Raw genomic sequence first — 22,565 nt, 5'->3', positions numbered from 1 at the left:
AAAGCCAGCCCTGCTATAATCTATTTTGCAACCAGTTGTTTCTCAAACCTTAGCAAGTCATATGTCTTATGGAGCACTATGAGTTAATGTAAGTACAAAGATTTCAAATGAATAAATTGATATTTTAGTTATCCAAGAGAAAATTACTCTTAAAAAAAGGTGAAGCAAGAAATAAAACACAGATTTTTTTTTAATCTATGGCCATGTAACTCATAAAAAAGCCATAATGAAATGTATTAAACATTTATTAAAAATCATTTGTGCTGAATGGGCTTTGAATAGAAGTGGCTGCTCATTAGCCACAGCAGCACTATAATTAGTAGCTATCCAAAAAATGAACCATCAATTCAATCGAAAACTTAGACCCTTACTACAGCAATGCAACGTTCACTTCTTTCCTCAGTGCAAACGCACACAGATGACTGTGTCTCCTGAAGGTTTCTTACAAATCATAAGTTATGATCATAAGCAATGGGTTTTACCAGCCAGGACACACAAACATGTTAAGCCCTGTCAACATTAAGAAATAGACATTTTAACCTCTTCACAAGGCAGCATGGTTCCAATGAGCAGCTTTGGGCACTAAAAAGTTAACCCTGCAGAAATGGAAAAATCAATCCCCACCAAACATTGATGCCTGGCTCAGTGACACAGCTGACCTCACAGCTAACAACTGGCATTCCACACAAGAGGAATGCCTGAAAAATTCAAAGCAATCTGGGCTGACTTTCTAGAGGTCTATGATTAACATAGACGCTAAACATATATATGTCACTTCCTCTCCTCTCCCTTTAACCTAACCTTGTTTATTTACTTTGTGTATTACATTGAATCTGATATTTTGGTATATCTGTTGTTTTTGGAAAATGCAATAAAAAAATTATAAATATAAAAAAAGGAAACACATTTTATCTTCAGGTGTCAAACATGGCTCTTCCTACGAACAAGGATGAAAATGCATCTCTCAATCACAGACAGGGTCAACCGAGTTCAGCATCCATTTAAGAAAGTATGGTCCTACCACAGTTCTAAACACTGGCTAACCACGCTTTCTTACAACAGTTGCTGAACGTGGGTTGCTCTATCTATATCAACAGGACAACAGTGTTAAACACTGGGGGAAGAAAACTGCATTTGCATGCACTGGAAACAGCTGATTTTTAAAGGTAAAATTAGCCTTAATTACTTAGCTATGCGTATCACAAGCATTAAGAATATAAGGACGGCCATACTGGGCCATCTAGCCCAGTATCCTGTCACAGTGGCCAATGCCAGGTGCCCCAGAGGGAATGAACAGAACAGGTAATCATCAAATGATCCATCCCCTGTCACCCATTCCCAGATTCTAGCACACAGAGGTTAGGGACACCATCCCTGCCCATCCTGGCTAATAACCATTGATGGACCTATCCTCCATGAATGTATCTAGTTCTTTTTTGTACTCTGTTATAGTCTTGGCCTTCACAACATCCTCTGGCAAGGAGTTTCACAGGTTGACTGTGCGTTGTGTGAAAAAAATACGTCCTTTTGTTTGTTTTAAACCTGCTGCCTAATAATTTCATTTGGTGACCCCTAGTTCTTGTGTTATGAGGATTAAATAACACTTCCTTATTTCCTTTCTTCACACCAGTCATAATTTTATTAACCTCTATCATAGGCATCTCTTTTCCAAGCTGAAAAGTCCCAGTCTTATTAATCTCTCCTCATACGGCAGCTATTCCATACCCCTGGTCATTTTTGTTGCCCTTTTCTGAACCTTTTCCAAGTCCAATATATCTTTTTTGAGATGGGGCGACCACATCTGCACACAGTGTTCAAGATGTGGGCATACCATGGATTTATATAGAGGCAATATGATATTTTCTGTCTTATTATCTATCCCTTTCTTAACGATTCCCAACATTCTGTTCGCTTTTTTGACTGCCGCTGCACATTGAGTGGATATTTTCAGAGAACTAGCCACAATGACTCCAAGATCTCTTTCTTGAGTGGTAACAGGTAATTTAGACCCCATCATTTTATATTTATAGTTGGGATTATGCTTTCTGATGTGCATTACTTTGCATTTATCAACACTGAATTTCATCTGCCATTTTGTTGCTCAGTCACCCAGTTTTGAGAGATCCTTTTGTAGCTCTTAGCAGTCTGCCTGGGACTTAACTATCTTGAGTAGTTTTGTATTACTGCTTTATGCAATCCCAGCTAATTTCTGATGCATCTGACACTTGTTCAGTTTCAGAAAAATTCAACCCATGGCCAACTGGAGCATAATAGATGAAGAGGTAAAGAACCTCAGACATTTCCTGTCCTTTATTTGATCCTTCAACTGGGAATGTTCCTTCATCCCTCTCCTTTCAAATTTCTTCACAAAACTTTGCAAAAACTGAAAAAGTTTTGTGAAGCAGGCCAGATTGACCTGAATGTTTTTATGTTACTGATGCATGTAAGTATGTCAGTACCACTCACGCAAGACTTAACACTGACTTCACTGAAGGCCTCATGGTGTGCAGGAATCTGTATCAACAATTCATATATCCTCAGCATGTGCAAACTATTTGCCCAAAAATAAGTAATTCAGAGGTCATGACGGCTTGATGATAATGTTAGAGGCCTTTTCAGCAATCTATGATCTATATTCCTACTTGTCTCAAATCATGGGAAGAACACCACATGGTATTATGGATTTGGCCAGAGAAGAACAAGAGACTTATGAAACACTTGGCAAGAATCAAGTGACACAGAAATTCCTTAGAGAGCCTCACTGACTGTCAGTGGATGCAACGTCCATCTCAGGGTCTAAACTGAGCTCCTGAGAGGACTCTTGAATAGAGTGTCCTTGAGCTCAGTGAGATTTCTTGGCTCATTCATCTGTGAAATAGTCACAGATGATTTCCTCATTAAAATCATATCTTCTGGGTTATAAATTACCCGTAACAATGTTTTCATCTTCTCCCACCCCTCCCCTCCTATACAGGTCAACAAATCTTCATGCTGATGAATTTTGTAAGAGTACATGCTGCTTCCTTTTAAATTAGCGAATGAAGATCTTTTCCATTATTGGCTAAAGGCTACATTAAAAGACTGTCAAACTGAAAGCTAGTCAATTTCAAAGTATGATTTAGAAGCTTCAGGTATTACAGCTACTCCAAATCCTCTTGCCAATTATTATAAGAATATTGACATTTTCCTTTTTTTTTTTTTTTTAAAGTGTCACCCTTTGTTAATTCATGAAAGACCCACACAAACGAGAATAAATTAACTGAACTATACAAGGAACAGTAAAACTGAGTACTATTAAAAACAATAAAAGAAAGTGAAAAGCCGAGGAAATTTTCTTCCTCTAGTCAAAAGTGTCTCTTGTAACACTTATAGGTAACATTTTCAGACTGAACTGTGATTTTCAAGTTGATGCGGTCCATTTAGAAAGTTGACTGCAGATATGTAAGATGAATAAAAGTAATCCCATTAGACAATTTAATAACCCACAAAAAGAAAAAATTATAACAATTATGAGTAAGTTATCATGCTAACAAAGAGCTTATAACCACTCAACTGTGAAAGCAAAAAAAAAAAAAAAGTGTCTTTTGAATAATCTAACAATTACAACACCGCTCACTGGGTATCGAAAAAACATGTTTATTTCTTGCAACGGCTGACAATGTTTATAAAAAGTCTTATATAAATCACTGTTAACATTCGACACAGTGATAAAAGCATGTGCATGCACGTGCACACAGATCTATTTTCCTGGCCACAGTACAATCAGCAGCCATGACTACAAATGTATTTATTATAATAATAATAATGACAGTTTTTCCTGCCCAGACACTAGCACAATATCGGATTACTGAGGACATAGAATGTTTTCATTATTACATTAATGTCATGGGTAGAGAGAACAGTTTGAACAAATACTAATCAGGGAAATTCTGCTAGAACAAATGTGTTTAACATATACTTGTAGCTACCATGGTTCTCATCCCAATGCAGACAGGGACAAGCATTTGGTTATACCAGGGGTCCTCAAACTGGGGGTCGGGACCCCTCAGGGGGTCGCGAGGTTATTACATGGGGGGGGTCACAAGCTGTCAGCCTCCACCCCAAACCCCACTTTGCCTCCAGCATTTATAATGGTGTTAAATATATAAAAAAGTGTTCTTAATGTACAAGGGAGGTTGCAGTCAGAGGCTTGCTGTGTGAAAGGGGTCACCAATACAAAAGTCTGAAAACCTGTGGGCTAAACTGTCAAAGGCTTTTTCACTCTGTCCTCAAAGTAAAAGTTCCCAACTGACTAAATGTTACTGGAAGTCAATGGGTGTTGAACATACAAATAAGGAGGATAAAACTCAGCCTCATGAGGGTTCCTCTGGTTGCACTATGAAGGGAAGGAACAGATAAATGTATCATGTTGAAAATTTTTGAATGAATCATACATTTTAGAATTGTACTTCAACAAAAGCAAGTAAATGTAAATAGTCTCTAGTAATGCCTTAGTTGACATTAAACCAGGCTGCATAAAAATATACGGCTAGAGCTAAATCCTCATCTCCCATGCACAGCACAAAATGGGCCAGTGGGCATGCATCTGCAAGTTAATTTTTCAAGATACGACATTCAGGTTGAAATGGGGCTTAAATTAGAGTAGGCATGCCTCTTATAGTGTAATTAGGGTTCCATGGTTAATATTTATTAGGAGTAAAAACTGTATTTAAATTGTTGTTTAAAAATTTTTGCCTTGATTTTCATTAAGAATTTCACAACAACCTTCTGGAACACCACCAGCAAGTACGGAAGACCTTTAGGGCCTGCAGGATCCCTATGCAGACTACCGAACATCTACAAATTTCGCTACCATCAGTGTACAATTAATACTTTTTTTTTCACATTTTATCAGATTAAACCTAAAAATAGCAACAGAATAATTATTTTCATGTTTCGAAGGTGAACAAAAACAAACCACCTTGTCATTTGGCAACTAGCCACTAAATTAAATGTTCAAGCAATATCATCTCCAGGATTATAGACAAAACAGGTTATCACACGTGGACAGGATTTACTATAGACTATACAAATACAAAGCCTTTACCAACACATAGGTGTACAAGATCCTTGCCCTGGGGACCTTACAACAGAAATCACACAAGCAATTACGGAGCAAACAGTGCCAAAAAAGAGATCAGCACTGGAATATTAAATAGAAACAGTGAACTCTAAAGAAGGATTTGAAAGGGAAGGTGCTAAGTGCACCAGATGAAGTGGGCTGTCACAAGCACAGGGTATAGTAGGAAATGACATGAAGTCAAGAACAGAAGAGAAAGACAAAAGGAGCACTAACGTCAGGGAATAAGGCACAAAAGAGAAAATTAAAAAGAACTGGACTGGGACTCAGAAGCCTGGGTTCAAATCTTGGCTCTGTTACAGACTCCCAGTGTAACCTCGGCAACTTTCAATCTCTGAGCCTCAATTCCCTATATGTTGGCCCTACCAACTTCACGGCCATGAAAAATGTATCATGGACCGTGAAATACGCCCTTCCCCGTGAAATCCAATCTCCTTCATGATGCTGGAAGCGCCCCAGCCGGGCTGGGGAGGGACAGGACTTGTTCTTCCCCTGCAGGGTCACTCTTGGTGTGGAGATCAGACCCACCTTCGGAGGCAGCGCAGAAGCGAAGGTGGTACACCCAGGGCTTCTGCACTAAAGCAGCCCCGGAGCTTCCTGCAGCTGGGGAAGGTACCTGGAGGTGGATCTGATCTCCCCACCGAGAACAGCTGTGCAAGGGAAGAGCAAGTCCTGTCCCTCTCCAGCCTGGCCAAGAGCTGGGCTCGAGGCTTCCGCACCATGGCTTCTGACGGGGCTTCCACCCTGCGGCTTCTGCTAGGACTCTCGCCTCCACGGCCCCTGCCAGGGCTCGAGGCACCCGGGCTCGGGGCTCCTGCTGGGGCTCAGGGCTCCTGTCCCACGGTTCCTGCCGGGGCTTGGGATGCCTGGTCTCAGGGCTTCCGCCCTGCAGCTCCTGATGAGGTTCAGGGCACCCGCCCCCCAGCTCCTGCCGGGGCTTGGAACACCCAGGCTCAAGGGTTCCGTGCCCATGGCATCTGCGGGGGCTCAGGGCACCCATTTTTCTAGGTCCCTGTGGGCCCATGCGTTAATCCGCCACGGGCCAGCACTCCCAGCAGCACGGGGGAAATCGGACCCATCTCCGCCTCTGGAAGCCTCCTCCGGCTGCAGGAAGCTCTGCGGTGAAGTGAAGGTGGCAATCCCGTGACCCCCCCCACCCCCGACAACAGTTTTACAATCCTCCCACGGCCCCCTTTTTGAGTCAGGACCCCCATGGTTACAACACAATGAAATTTCAGATGTAAACACCTGAAAACGTGAAATTGACTAGTTTTCAAATCCCATGGCCATGAAATTGACCAAAATGGACCATGAATTTGATAGGGCGCTACCTATATGTAAAATGGAGGTAATACTACTTTTCTCCCTTCCGTTGTCAGTATTGTCTAAGGTCTGGTCTACATCTGAAAGTTTTACCAATATAACTGTTTCAGTTGGATACAATATTTTTTAACCAAAATAGTTATACTGATAAAAGCCCTAATATGGGCACAGTTTACTCTGGAAGGAATACTACATCAAAAAAACATCTGCACACAATATTTTAAAATTCTGCAAAATTCTGCATATTTTATTTGTCAATAAATACATGTGGAGGCTCCAGCATGGCAGTGGGGAGCACAGGCCATTAGCTGCACAGAGGTGGGAGATCACCCTGCAGCCCCTCTCTCCCCAGGACATGGACTCAGCAGTGAGGCTGCACCCATCCCTGCCACAGCACAAGGGCCAGGCCTGCCCCAGAAACACCCTGGGGCCCCACCCCTCCGTGCCAGGCACACCAAGATAGCAAGCGAGAGGGACGGAGTCTCTCACACACACCCAGACCTTGCCCCCAATCCAGGTGTGAGGCAGGCAGGTTCAGCGTGGCAGGATCCAAGTGTGGAGGGGCCTACTGTGCAGGGGATTCAGGTGTGGGGTGAGAGAGTTCTGTGTGGGGCAATCTGGGTGCGGCGGCTCAGTGGGGGATTTGCATGCATGGGAAATGGGACTCTGCGGTGGGGGGAAAGGCTAGGCAAAGGTGGTTGGGGCTCAGCGGGAAAGGGGCTGGATGCGGGGGACCCAGCAGGGAGTCTGGGTGCTGGGAGAGTGGGGCCCAGTGGGGTTCTGAGTGCCAGTGGTAGGAGCTTAGTCGGGTGGGAGTCTGGATGTGGGGAGCTCGTCGGTGTTGTCCAGGTGGACGGGGATGGGGATTTGAGTGCAGAGGGCTCAGAGGGGGTGGTCCAAGTGGAGGGGTGGAGGTCTGGATGCAGGGGGGGTCTGGGTGCGGGGGGGAGGGCAAGGCTCAGCAGGGTGGGAGTTCAGGGGGCTCAGCAGGGGTTGTCTGTATGAGGGGGGTCGGGCAGATGGGGGAGCAGCTCCTCATACAGGGACCCCTCCTCACACAGCAGAGGAGCGATGGGGTCAGGAAGCAGAGGGGGGCGCCACATGGATGCAACACTTTCTGCAGCCAGGGGAGGCTTCTGGGGATAGATCTGACTGGCCCACAACTGCTCCTTGCAGGGGAAGAAGAAATCCCATCCTCCCCTGTCCCCAGCCCAGCCGGGGCTAGCAGCTGAGTCTGATGCAGGGTAGGAGTCACCAGCCAGGGCACACCCAGCCCCTCTCCCCCCACACACGCTCTGTGATTTACCTCTCCAACAGCTGCTCCAGGCCCACGCTACTGGGGAGGGGCATGTGACCGCTCTTGCAGCTTCCCTTTGCTTCAGGAAAGCATTTTTCTGCAGGAAAGCAAAGAAATCTGTGGGGGACATGAATTCTGCATGCACGCAGTAGCGCAGAAATCCCCCAGCATAACAGTTATACTGAGATACTGGTGACTTAGCAGTAAAGTTATTCCCCTTTCCTTTACATGAATAGCTATACTGGTATAAACTATAACTGTGTTCACATCAGGAAGATGGTACCACTTTAACTATACTCCATATAGTTAAAACAGTACAATTTTCTAGTGTAGGCGAGGCTTAATTAGATTGTAAATTTGGGAATATGATAATCAATTATTTGTTAATTTTTGAAAACTAGCAAATTACAATATGATCACCTGATAAGACATAAAATATTTTATTCTGATTTTTAATTAGTGTAAAATTATCTTCAGATGGAAATTAAAGCACTTATAAACGGCTAAGAGCTTGAGTTCAAGGCAATTTTTTTAAACATTTTTCAGAAAAGCAGTGACCCACCAAAGATCTTCTGCACATAGTGAGCACAGTTAAATAGTATTTGTGGCAGTTTCAGAACCCAGTGTCAGAGACTGTAAGCTAGTTGCCAAATTACATAATACTCCTTTAAGAATGAGAGAGACAAAGAGTAAAAAATACATACACATTGTTTAAATATAAAATTTATTTTTGAGTCAGAATGGTCTAGTGTTCACATGAGGGGACTAGAAGAAGAGGTTACTCACCCTGTGCAGTAATAGTGGTTCTTCAAGATCTGTCCCCCTATGGATGCTCCACTTCAGTTCCTTCCTATGGTGCTCCCCTTCAGGTGAGTATACACCCCATGCACCTTTGATCAGAGATTTTAGGTAGCAGTGCCTATTCGGCCCACACATGCACACTATCCAGCCTTGTGCTCTGCACCGTGGCTACATAGAACTGTACAGACGAACTGCCCTCAACTCCTTCTCTACCGCAAAGCTCCATAGCAGAGAACTCCAAAGCTGAGGGGATGAAGGACAGGTGGTGGAGCAACCATAGGGGGGGGGTCACATCTCAAAGAACCACAGCTACTGCACAGGGTGAGTAATTTCTTCTTCAACTAGTGTCCCTATGGGTGCTTCACTTCAGTACCAAGCAGTACCCTCTAAGGAGGGGAGGGCTTCGGAGTAGAGTCCAAAATTGAAGACAGCACAGTACAGCCTAGCATAGCATCAAAAGCTGAGTCATGAGTTACTGCATAATGTTCAGAAAAGGGATGTATGGAAGTCCAAGTTGTGGCTGTACATATTTCAGCAATGGGAACATTTTTAGGAATGGTTATCAAAGTAAAGAAAGGGTTACTACTCTGGAAGGAGGTTGAAGATCATGAGACTGACAGATAATGAAGTCAGATATCTATCTAGAAAGTCTTTGCTTGGAAACTGGAGATCCCTTAGATCTGTCTGCAATAGACATAAAACAATCTGGGAAATTTTCTAAATGGCTTGGCTTACTCCTGCCCAGGTAAAAGGCTTAAGCCCTTCTGACACGGAGTGTGTGCAATATCAAATCTTCCTTATTCAGGTGTTGTTTAGGGAAGAAAAGTGGAAGATAAATAAGCAGGTTAATGTGAAAATCAGAGGACACCTTTAGTAAGAATTTGGGGTGTCATCATAATGTGACCTTGTCTCTGAAAAATACTATGAAAGGAGGACATGCGATCAGAGCCCTAATCTCCCCAACTTTTCAAGCAGAAGTAATGGCTACCAGAAGGCCACTTTCAACAATAAGTCAAGGAGGGAGCAGGTTGCCACAGGTTCAATGGGGGCTCTTGCAAGGCATCTAAGCACCAAATTGAGGTCCCAAATCAGAGTAGGATGTTTGACTTGTGCAAAATGATTCCCCACTGTGACACTCTGTATCTTGGGGGAACACCCTGCATCCCCATGTTCATCCTTATAATATGATTGTGTGGTATCCAATGCAAAGTTTGTAATGTTGGGTGTCTTCGGAAGTCTCATTATGCCCTGAGCATTGTTGTTATAGTTACGTTATAGGTTGTAATTTCATGCATATGGTTATGAGGCTGAAAATGTGTCCTCATGGCTTAAAACAAGCTCAGGCAAAACTCTCCAGGAACAGAGGGACAATTCACACCTCACCAGAGCATGTAGGGGACAAACCCAGCCCACTCTCACAGGAACATAGGACACTGGCCTAGGCAGCAACAAAAAATCTGTTAGACTCTCGTGGGAGTCACCCCCCTTCCCTTGGTCAGTTTGGGACTACGATGAAGTAATGCTCACCTGACTCTGAAAAGAACATGATAAAAGGGAGAGACATTTGCCATGCTCTTCCTCTCTCTTCCACCTCCATTTAGAGAGACAACCACCAAACAACTGAAGCACTGATCAAAGGGGAGAGCCTGGTTCAAGGGCAACCAGCCAGCCTGTGGTGAGAAGCATCTAAATTTGTAAGGGCATTGAAAGTGTTAAGATCAGCTTAGAATGTCTTTTGCTTTTCTTTCATTTAACCAAATCTGACTTCTTGTGCTTTGACTTATAATCACTTAAAATCGATCTTTTGTAGTTAATTAATTTGTTTGTTTATTCTACCTGAAGCAGTGCGTTTGGTTTGAAGTGTGTCAGACTCCCCTTGGGATAACAAGCCTGGTACATATCAATTTCTTTGTTAAATTGACGAACTCATATAAGCTTGCAGCGTCCAGCGGGCATAACTGGACACTGAAAGATGGAGGTTCCTAGGGTTGTGTCTGGGACTGGAGATATTGGCTAGTATCATTTAGTTGCACAATCCAAGCAGCGGCTGGCCAAAAGCGCTCACTCACGTAGCTGGGAGCAGCTTACATGCCAGAGGCTGTGCACGAACAGCCCAGGAGTGGGGGTTCTCACAGCAGAGCAGGGTCAGGCTGCCTCCCAAAGTCGAGGATTGGAGTGACCTAGCAGATCACCAGTCCAGATAACACCAGAGGAATGTCACACCCACCCCTCGAGAAACCTCTTCACTGGATAACCGAATACCAAAAAACCTTCCACCAGGGAATGGAACATCGTAACAGCTGCCAAAAGTACCCTAATGGAATTCAGAAACAACCCTGTCTTTTTTCAATTCCAGGATGTAGTCTAGTATATATGACAGCGAAGACGACGCTGGTGGAAAGTGTCTTATGTGTCACATCAGTAACTGAATCTCATCCACTTTTGTAGGTAAGTATTATGAGTAAATTGCTTCCTACTATGCAACAATACTCTGGTTACCTCCACAGAACAAACTGAGTCTAATCCAATGAGCCATTGATTAGCCATGCTTTGCGGCGAAGAACTTCCAGGTTGGAGTGAAGAATTTGACAGGCATCCTGAGAGAGAAGATGAGGAACATCTGAAGGGTGATCAGTTGACAAACAGCCAAATAGATGAGAAAAGGAAACCATGTCTGTCTTGGCCACATTAGGACCACCAGAATAACCCTGGCCTTATCTTTCCTTACCTTGATCAGCACCTTGGATATTAGAAGAATTGGAGGAAAATGCATACAGCACACCCAACGTCTAATGAAAGAGAAAGACATCTCCCAAGGAGTGGCGACACAGTCCACCTCTCAAGAACTGGAAGCATTTCTTGTTTCTGGCCATGGCGAACAGGTCTACCTGCAGGATGCCCTACCACCATAATATGTGGTGGAGCATGATGGGATCTATTTCCCATTAGTGGTCCTGAGCAAAAGTGTCTGCTGAGGGTATCCGTGGTGATGTTTGGAATGCCCAGAAGGGAAACTACTGTGATTTCATATGCACCAATTCCAGAGTCTCATCACTTCAGCACAGAGGAAGGGTGATCTCACTCCCCATTGATGGTTTATATAAAACATACATGACATGTTATCTGTCATGATCTTCATGTATTTGCCCCTGATCAACAGCATAAAATGAAAACAGGCATTCCTGAACGCCCGGAGTTCCAGCAAGATGATGTGTAGAGTGGGCTCAGAAGATCACCTGTCTTGAGCAGTGAGTGTGTCTAGATGTGCTCCCCATCCAAACAGGGATGCATTTGTTGTTATTACTATCGTCAGAGATGGTTGAGCAAACAGGACTCCTGAGCAAACATTTTGAGTGTCTTTCCACCAGTCGAGGGACTTTTTCACAACCATGGGCATCAAGAGTAGTTTATATAAGCTGTGTTTGCTTGGTGAATAAACAGTTATGAGTCACTTGTGTGAGGTAGCACATGAGCAGCTACCCCCTTCCCCCGTCCCAATGTGTCCCTGCATCCCCACTTCCATTCAGCCCCTGCCCCAGTCTGTGACACCCCTCCCAGCAGCCCCATGTGCCCCACACTGTACATCCCCCCCATATCCCGTGCCTCCTGACCTGGCCCCACAGGCAAGGCGCTGTGAAAAAGGCAGCCTCTTCTCTTCCCTATCCACAGCTGGGATTGCCCGGGAGCAGCTGCTCTCTGTTCTGGTGCCACAGCAGCCCCTGGCGAAAGGTGTAAGTGCAGCACCTTTCCAGCAGAACGTATTTTCTGCAGGGGGAAAATTCCACATGGCACATGAATTCTGTGTGCGCGCAGTGGCGCAGAATTCCCCCAGGAGAAAGAGTTCATAAAACTGAACTTCTCAAAATTACAGTAGTCACCATGCATAAGTTGCTCTATGATGCACCACATCACTTTCTTCCTGTCCTACAAACACTGCAAAGTGATTTCCAATGCATTGAAGGCACCAGAATGCGAACAGACGGCAAGTAGAATAGAATCTCAGAGTTACAGACACCTCAGGAATGGAGGTTGTTCGTAACTCTGAACAAGATGTTATGGGATGCTCCTCAGGGTGGACTGCTCAGAGAGAGGGCTCACCGCTATGCCTGCAAACTTCAGTGTCTTCACCTCCTATCTGTAAGTGGCTGCCCAGTGAGCGGGATGTTCACAGGCAGCTGGTTCTAGCCCCCTGGCTGCAAGGGTGATGAGTGAGGCACCACGGTGTCAGTGGGTACGCAGTGCTGCCTGTGGCCTTTAAAACTGAGCTGCTCCTCCAGAGCGCAACATCCAGGCAGGAGCTTGGGCTCCAGCTCCAGCAGCAACACTCGAGGCCAGGTTCCTGCAGGAACTCGGGAAGTTTCTTTTCCGGAGGGGGCGGGGGACTGCACCCGTGGCTTACAGGAAAGCTGCAGACCCCAGCACTGCTCCTGTTCTGCCTGCTCGGGGGCCCACAGCTGTGCCTGTGAAACTCAGTGTCTTCACCTCCTACCTGTAAGTGACTGCCCCCCATGTGGCAAGTAGGGGGTGGGGTGGGGACAGGCAGCCCAGATGTGCCTACCTTTAAGATGCAATACAGGCACAGTACAGTATTTGCTACTTTGGGGTGAGGGGAAGGGCGGTTGTCTCCCCTGCTGTCTGACTGCTTACTTACCGTTCCACATGGTGTCCGGTTGACCAGTCAGTCCATAACTCTGGTGTTCATATCTTTGAGGTTCTACTGTACTTCTTCATATAGTTTCATAATATGATTGTTTTCCCTCCAATCAGGAAAAAATGGTTCATAAAAATGATCACTGATAATACTGGTATTCAAAAAAGTCTAGATTCTACTGTATTGTCGCATGGAACAGAAGGCAAAGTTATAAAGCTGTTAATGCCTGTTTGTAACCTTCCTCCTCCTCTGGCCACAAACTACCTCCAGATGCAACATCTCCTTCCTCATGAACTCTTTTTTCCTCCCTGCTTTAGTCCTTAATGGGATCATTCTCAAAAATGTTTCAGCTTTGCCCATTAGAGCCCTGTCTACACTAGAAAGTTCTGTTGCCAACAACATAGCTCAGCAATCGGTGCACCTGAGCTAGCACTGAAAATGATACAAAGTTGCCTAAACCTCAAAGATAGTTTATGAAATCACCGGTAAAGATCATTTGTTCTTGGCTACACTTGTAGTAATGCTAGACATGGTTTGGTCCTGTCTACACTTCTGCACTGGTTCAGCAGTACCCTCTTGCTGACATTCACTACAAGCAACAAGAAAATTTCTGCCTGTTGAAGAGTTTAGGTCATTGTCAAAAACTTGACAATTAGGCTACTGGTGTGTGGAGACCACAGCCTATCACACTGACCAAAACTGTCTCATTATTTCCTTGTATTCCCCTGCCAGTATGTCTGCTCTTGTCTTACACTAAGATTGTAAGCTCATTGGGGCACGATCTGTCTTTTTGTTCTGTCTGTACAGTGTCTAGCACAATGGCGTCCTAGTTATGACTGGGGCTCCTAGGTGCTACAATGATACAAATAATAAGTTATCCATCATTAGTGCTTTCTCCTTCTCTTCTAACACAATACTATTTTGTAATTATACTTTTTATTCAGACATTTTGCAAAGTGCTTTCTAAATGTATATTTATCTACATACACCATGCAAAACAATTATTTCTACCACCACAGTAATTCAGCCACCTCTGGGATGAAACACAAAAAGTGTTTACCAACAGTTTAGAAGAGGAAGTGAAGAATACTTTAGCCAAATGAAATTGCAAGATTAAATTCTGTCTCCTATAATCAATTACGTAAATGAAAATTTAATCATGACACTAGCTAACACTACTGCTTTTGAAGAAATGTACCACAAAAATTTCAACTGTTCACATAGAGCAATCAGGATTTTTTTTTAAGTCTGTCATTCAGGAGACCCACATATAGCAAGTGGACAAAAGTTCATTTTATCCACATTAAAAAACTGAAGGGTTAAAATAGACCTTCCTATAATTTGAACCTATAGCTCCAGAGGCCTACATGTTTCAAACCTGATACTTCAAACTACTTAAGGTCCTTCTTTCCAGCTTTAAATTTTTTAAGTGAAGGAGTCTAAAAAAATCATTTTCTCCTCAGTCTGTTTGCATTCTTAGGAAGTAGGCCAACTATTAATGACTCAAAATACAAAAATACACTTTCATATTCTGTTCTGCTTTCTTTCCATTTTTAATTAATAAATTTCCTGGGCCTTATTTACACTGGACTTTTGGTAAGCTACGTTATTTGGTCATATTTTCTTGGGCACTCAGGAGGCCTTTAGTCATGGAGCACCTTTAAAGAAAAACATTATAATAAAACTTATTCCAGTCTTTTTAGCATTACTGTCAACTAATTCTTTTGCACTTTTTCCTAAAACACCTGCCTTCTGAAGATGGCAAAGTGAATGACAAGTATTAAAGAACAAAGCCTTACAATGACTCTGGTAATATAGGTATTATAAAGTACTGGGAGTCAAAGACACCAGCCATCTACTGTTGCCTCTTCCATTATATTACATGTTCTGTTTCCAGTATTCAAACAAGAGTGCTGTATTCAACAGACACACTCCTGACCATCAGCAATGCCTCACAAGCAGATACTAAGTACTCTTAAATGTTACTGTTCAGATGCTTTATAGGAACAGCTAAATTAGGATTACATTTTTAAAAGATAACATGTCTACATAGTACTGGCAGCACTTGTACATATGGCTAGCACCATTTCAAACACTTTAACAGAGTAGGAAGAGCAGGACCAGCACAGATAGGTATGTGATGTTTCAACAAGCTTGGGCATGCTTTAATAGCATTAGCAGTAATAGATAGATATCTAGCCTCCTGAAAGCATTATTTTTGGGCTGCACTTTCATAGCTATCCCTGGCTTTTGAGATAGTCACTGGCCACAAGAAAAATCAAAATGTACCCACTCAGGATTATTATTGGGAAATCGGGAAAGGATCACAGATCCAGCAGTCAATGAGTTCACCAGCAGCCAACAGTGTTTGCTCAGAGATTCCTTGGCTGCTCAAGTTAATGGCAAAATGGAGCATCTAAAAAATTCCCACTATTTTGGGGACAGTTCAGTACCTCCTTTGAGTTGTCTCTGGCTAGCCAATCTGTCAACAGAAAGTCAGTTGCTGTAGCTGTTCCTGCTCTAAGATTGCTACCTCGCTTATACTTGACACTCTTTGGAGCTCAGAGGTTTGGTATGATTACATCTGCTGCAAAAAAAAAAAAAAAAACCCTAGACTTTTCTAAGTAATAATTTTCACTTTTACAGAATTTTTTGAGTATCTCAAAGTGTTTTACAAGTATTAATTATCATGCCTCATGCCACTAATTCCACAAGTTTGGTTTCATGTGGATTATTATACCCATTTTATAGATGGGAAAATTGAGGCACACAAAGGTGAAATGATTTACTCAAGGTCACAGTGACAGGCTGAATAGAGGACCCAAAAAACCTGATTCCACAGACCACTGTTGACCAATAGACACACTATTATATTCTCTTACATCCACCCACCCTTTTCTTAAGCCCAACTGAAATCAAGACAGTATATCCAAATCCACTTAGAAAACAACAGTTTAGGACAAATACTGAACTAAGTTTTTAAAATGGCTACTTCTTTCCACAGAAAAGGAAATACAATTGAGTAAACTTAATATTCAAATTATAAATGACAAATTCGCATAATTCAATTTACTTATTCACAAATTCAATCTACTGCACTTTCTGATGTATAACATGCTTCTGCTATAAAAACATGAGGCAAATGAAAATTCCTTTATTTAGAATAAAGATCAATCCTGGTTTCATTAAATGAAAGAATATATCTGGTGGGGGGAAACCTCTATAGCTCCACTAAACTTGGCAGGTCAAGGATTTAATGAAAACTGTGAAAAAGGAGACTATTTAGCTTTACACATCACCTTTCATGTTCAAGTTATCTAGAAACAATATACAAAGTAGTAAGTTAAATACATGTGGTGCACTAAGGTGTAAGCAAACTGAGCAGCTATTCAGCAGTTCACAGTTTTGGATATTTGGATCCATTGCTGTGACAAAGAGAAAGGATTTAGAATGTTACTCAGTATAACAGCATTATTCACTACTCTTCAAAAAAAGTTCCATGAGATCTTTAGCTTGCAGTTATGTGGAGTCTGATCCAAGAGGTGCATGCTTCTTAGGGTGACCAGACGTCCTGATATTTGCTTGTTTGCGAGCCGGGCCTGGGGAGGAGACGCCCCTGTGCAGCAGCCTGGACACACGGGCCATGGCCGGCCGGGGTCGGGAGCGCTGCAGTGCAGCGCAGAGGCAGCTCCAGCCCTGCAGCCCACGGGGCAGAGCGGTGGGTCCGGGGACAGCGCGGAGCGGGCAGGGCCCGGGTGGGTGGTGCGGCCCGGGGGCGTGGGCCACCCGCCGGCGTGGGCCACCCCCCGGAGACACACGGCAGAGAGGGGCTGCGGGGGCGAGACTTGTCCCAGGTGGGGCGGCCGGCGGACAGGGGCGAGGAGCCGGCCAGGGTCCCCCGAATGATAAACTTCCCCGCCGCCTGCGGGGAGCCCCGCCGGGAAGGAGCCGCTGGAGCGCAGCTAAGCGGGAGAGGCGCGGGGCTCCCAGCAGGTGGCGGGAGGCACCGCATGTGCCCAGGCGGGCCGGGAGGCTCCGCGCGCGGCCAGGGCGCTGTGCGCGATCCGGCGGCACGGCTGGGGCCTGCTAATGCCACCCCACCCCCTCCGCATCCTGATATTTCATCCCTGTAATCTGGTCACCCTAATGCTTCTTAATACTATACTTCTGATTAGGGCTTGTCTATACTACAGATTTTTTTGTACTGATGCAGTTGGTCCAAAAATACCAAATGTAAACAAGCCCCGTGTTTTATAGGTTTCCTTGAAAAGGGTAAAAGGTAATATTCTGTTTTTGCAACTGGCCTTGCATTTGAAGAAAAACATAACTTTTCATAGTTAACTTTTTTTTCTTAGCTAAAAATTTTAAACCACATCACTAACATTATTATTTATGTGGCTTTTGAACTGTAGGTATAATTGAAGAGAAAAATTCTGCCTCACTCAAACTGAGTGGAAGTAAGTAAAAAATACCAGCGAATGTAGAGCTTCTCTTGGCTTCTAGGTTTAGTCACACTCTGACTACCAAAGGTCTGAGCTTGAAAGGAGCTGATTCAGAATTCCTATTGACTTCACTGAGAATTGTGATGCATTAGACACATCAAATTCACACTCATGACTAGCATGTGTATTGGCAAATGGTTTCCTTTGGGTACTCTGCAGATGGTTTGAGCAGCCAGCTTTAGAGGGGGGTTGCGGTGCAGGAGGGGGTATGGGGTGCTGGCTCCGGGGGGAGGCACAGGGCTGGTGGTTGGAGTGAGGCCTCGCGCCAAGCAGCACTTTTCTTCAGCGGCTCCTGGTTGCTAGTGCAGCATGGCTGCTGCTAAGGCAGGCTCCCTGCCTACTCCTGCCCCACGCCGCTCCCAGAAGAGGCCAACATGCCCCTGCAGCCCCTGGAGGGGGGGCACAGCATATGGCTCCGCATGCTGCCACTCTCTGCAAGCCCTGCCCCCGCAGCTCCCATTGGCCACAGCTACCCATTCCCGGCCAATGGGACCTGCGGGGGCGGTGTTTGCAGGCAGGAGCAGCACACAGAGGGAGACCCCTGCCCCCTCCCCACCCCTGGGGCCACTGTCTTAGCGGCAGCTCCGCTGTGCGCTGGAGATTGCAATCGACCAGTTGGTGACCACTGATCTAGGGCTTCAAGTAGTAGTTGGGCACGCCAGAAATTGTATAAGTTGGCATTTTGCTATGCACAAGTTGCATGGGAGCCCATGTTTGGTGGAATTTTCAAAGACAAACATGCAAATATAATGAGTGCTCAAAGCTGAGCAAAAGCACCCTGTAGATGTAAATTGATCTTTTTATTTATGATAGAGGTCTGGACATGCAGTATAAACGCAGTCTATTTTCAAATCCCTTTGTAGAGTGGCCAGATTCACAGGATTGAGAACAAGGAGAAGTGTTGGGGAAGATGGCACGGGGAATGACGGGGACAAGAGGAAGACAACTATTCAGATCCAAAAACAACACAATTACACAAATGAGGTCCCTCAATGATGAGTTACTGAACAAACATTCAAAAACCCTTCCTACCAATATAGAGCAGACACTTTGTATTCTGGATGTAAATTGGGTAAATAACGCAGGGAGCAATGGCAGGCCCTAGGAGTCATAGCATGGATTGGATAAGCATCTCAGAAGCTATTTGTGCCTACATGAGCTTCTAAATGTGTGTGTTAGGAAGACCCACTGAGAACTACCAAGTAAACAGACAACAAAGTAAGGACACTACAATTAAAAGTACTATTTATTTTGACAAACTGCAGTTTAGGGGCAGTTACTTTTAATACTTAATGTTTATCCAGCCTCTTTTTGTTCTGTGTTTGTCCAATGCCTCATGCTACAGGGCGCTGCTCCACAATTAGAGCTCCTAGGCACTACAATAATACAAATAACAGATAGCAACAAGGCTCATCATAACAAGATAGTTATATGAATATTGACAGCTTTACTTATATAGCTGATTTTAGGTATACTGACTGTCAAATATACTCCTTAAAGGATGCTGTCAATTTACTTTAGGTCAATGGCAAAGATTTTCCAAAATTAACTGAAGCAAAGCTAAAGACAGTTGAAACACTAAGCTTGCAGGCTTATTTTTACCTGAAGTACATTTAAGCACATTACATAGGTGTGTAAAAAAATATCAGGACTGCTTAACAATACAAAAAGATTGTTTTTGGCCAACATTTCACTTACAAATAGTTTTCATCAAATGCTGGCTACATTTAATTGGCTCAGTCAGTCTCCATAATTGACAGAGAGGTGGGCAAACATTTCAGAAGTGTAAGCTGTAGATGTTATAAATTGGGACTATGGCTCACAATTGTCCCCAAATGTGTTCATTTCCGTACCACTGGCCTCTGGCCAGTCACTCTCTCCTTGTCTGTTCACTCTAATTTACACCCACACAAACTTTTGGAAGATGAACTGTTTAGTTTAATCTCCACTTACCTAACTTATTAACTTGTGGCACCAGAGAAACAGACAGACAGAGACAATTACATGCTTGGTAGAGAACAAGGCCAGGCACGTAAATTTCTACTGCTGTGAAGAGGACAGGGCCTAAAGTAGTACTGGAAACAGCACTTAACCACCCACTGATAAAATTAAGAAGATGAAACAGAAGCTGTAAAGCACATAGAACAGGAGGAACTTACAGTTAGAATACATAAAATGCAGAATTTGATTTTTCTTCACACAATTTGGATTTTTTTTACTCGTTGCTGTGAGTTGTTCAAACAAAGTTCCAAGTCCTGCAAACACCTTACACTTGCGCTTCGCTTTACTCACAAGTGGTACACCCCACTGAAGCTAATGAGATCACTCACATGGGTAAAGTTAAGCATGGTAAACAGAAATAACAAGGTTGTGTAAAGACTGGTGTGTGGATTTCTCTGTATGGAACAACAAATTTTAACTCAGAAGCAAGCCTGTTACGATTTTCATTCAGTGAGTGCTCTTACAATTCAGGGTTCAGACGTGCCATAAGTCTTACTCATTTTGGATTCACTTTAAGATCTTCAAGTTTCCCTCTCTTGTAAGGAAGGATTGCGTGAAGTGTTTTAATCCAATCTTTAAGCTGGTATTTTTGAATGAACCTAAGTGGGTTAGGTGCCCAACATCCATTAAATGGGTGCCTAATCTACTTAGGCTCCTTTGACAATCCATGCCTAACATATTGTCAGCCTGACTGTCCTCTTAATTTTACAAATGCAGTTTCCACTGATTCCAATGGGAGCTGCACAGATGCTATTGACAGAATGATCAACACCCTAAATTTTCTCTTTTAACCTGTCACCACTTGAAACAGCATAAAAATCTTGTAAATTTCACTCTCTCCCCTGCCAAATGAAATATCACTATTCACCTAGTCACATTAGGAAAATATCTCATCGGGCCTCAAAAACGGCTGCTGGGAAGGTGAAGATACATTTCGCATAACTATAACTATATATAAAATCTTCTGCACATGTTCCTCAGGATACAGAGGCCTGTAAATTACATAGTTAAAGGTAGGATATGTATACTTAAAATGAGGAATACAAACTTTTGATGGAAGTGAAGGAGAGGTAAGCAAGAGGCAAGCACGTAACTGCCTGAGAAAAAAACGTACTTAGAAAGGAGCTGATACCTCCCAAAGTGGAGGAAAGGTGGGGTAGAATATCTACAGGTAAGCAGGAAGGACATATCCCAGATGCCCCAAAGATGTACAGGGTGCGGAGAAAGAGAGGCAGGATGCTCATCCCAGATGCATTCCAAAATAAGGAGTAACATACCTTAATCTTACATCGGAATTCATCCCAGAAGCCTCCCTATCTAAAAAGACCCCTACACACACAGTTTCCTCTTTGGGGAAGGAGTATCTCAAGCACCGGGAATGGTGCCCAATTTCCCCAAAGTCATCCCATCCCCAACACCCTGCCTCACCCAGGTAGGTATCCCCTCACAAGACAGGGATGCCACCATTGTACCACCATGGTTCTCTACCTACACCCTTAGGATCTTGTCCTGATCCTCTCTCCAGGTAAAGGATGCTATCATCCCCAGTGCCCTGCATCTATGTTCCCCTCACTGTCCCCGAAAGTCAAGGGCTTTCTTCCTCCCTCCTCCTCCAACAGAACTCACCCTGGTGACCTCCTCCTCCTCCTGTCCCATTGGCCCTCCCCCCATCTCCCCTGTCCGATTCAGGGGTCACCAGACACAGGATGCTTTGTCCCCTTCTGCCCCCACCCCTTGTCCTGATCCTCTCCGCCCTACTCAATGTCATCCCCCCCAATCCCTGCCCTGGGCCTGCCCAACCTCCCCCCACAACCCCTGCCCATCCTCTCTCCAATGCCCATATTCTCCCCCCATGCCCCATATTCTACACACACACACAGCCCCTGCCCCTGCCCCATATTCTCCCCACACACACAGCCCCTGCCCATCCTCCCCCCATGCCCCATATTCTCCCCCCACACAGGGCCTGCCCATCCTCCCCGCCCATCCCCATATCCCCCCCCAACCCCTGCCCATCCTCCCCCCATGCCCAACCTCCCCCCACAGCCCCTGCCACGTCCCTGCCCCCCCGGGTCCGGGCTCACCAGGTAGAGGGTGCCGTAGATGCGCAGGGACTCGGCCAGCGCCCCGCGGGTGATGTGCACGAAGGCCTGGCCGCAGTGCGGGTGCCAGGTGTGCCCGATCTCATAGCAGTTGTGGGGGATGGACTTGCTCAGCGCCGCCATCTTGCCGCTCTCCTGCGACCGCCGGGGAGGGGGCGCCGCGGCACCACTAACGCAGGAGAAAGGTCGCGCGGGCAGCTCGCGCGTCCGGGGTTACTCGCGGCCAAACCAGCCCCCAGCGCGGCTCGCGTGAGCCCTGCAGCCAATCAGCGCGTCCCGCGCCCGGGGAGCGGGCGGGATGAGCAGAACGCGACTCTCAGCCCTTGTGTTCCCCGAGGCCGGCGGCCACCCGGACTGACCCGGCGGGAGGAGGAGCCAGCGAGACAGCGTTCTGTGCGGGAGAGCCAGCGCCGCATGGGTGCGGGGGGGGGGGGGCAGATGTCCCGATCTTGGGTCTTTTTCTTATATAGGCTCCTATTACCCCCATCCCCGTCCAGATTTTTCACATTTGCTGTCTGGTCACCCTATGGGGCAGAGGGGCCTGATATGTGAATGTGGGCTGGAGAGGGCTGGATGGGGAGCTCCCTGCATGGGGGAGGGGGCGTGTGGAAAGAGCTGGATGGGGAGCTCCGTGCATGGGGCAGAGAAGGTGGAGAGGCTGGGTGGGGAGCTCTGTGCGTGGGGGTGGGGGTGGAAAAGGCTGGATGGGGAGCTCTGTGCATGGGGGGGGTGGAAATGGCTGGATGGGGAGCTCTGTGCATGGGGGGGG

The 22,565-nt window shown here is 45.1% G+C and overlaps 1 protein-coding gene across 3 annotated transcripts in view; it reads right to left on the bottom strand.

Annotated features, from left to right (window-relative positions):
• TMEM135 (transmembrane protein 135) overlaps nt 1–22,002 on the bottom strand; it is a 396,582-nt gene extending 374,580 nt beyond the window's left edge. For 2 of the 3 annotated variants that reach the window (XM_026651656.1, XM_026651654.2), the window contains exon 1: nt 21,779–22,002. In XM_026651656.1, the coding sequence (XP_026507441.1) occupies nt 21,779–21,919 (141 nt within the window). In that variant the 5' untranslated portion in view covers nt 21,920–22,002. The remainder of the gene's footprint in view (nt 1–21,778) is intronic. The other variant, XM_026651655.1, reaches the window with a different exon arrangement.
• Nucleotides 22,003–22,565: the final 563 nt, after the last annotated feature.

The sequence above is a fragment of the Terrapene carolina genome, unplaced genomic scaffold (genome assembly GCF_002925995.2).
Source record: "Terrapene carolina triunguis isolate 2854851 unplaced genomic scaffold, T_m_triunguis-2.0 Scaffold97, whole genome shotgun sequence".
In the NCBI taxonomy this organism is placed as follows: Eukaryota; Metazoa; Chordata; order Testudines; family Emydidae; genus Terrapene; species Terrapene triunguis.
The sequence above is the reverse complement of the archived record's forward strand: the minus strand, read 5'-3'. Positions and strand labels throughout refer to the sequence as shown.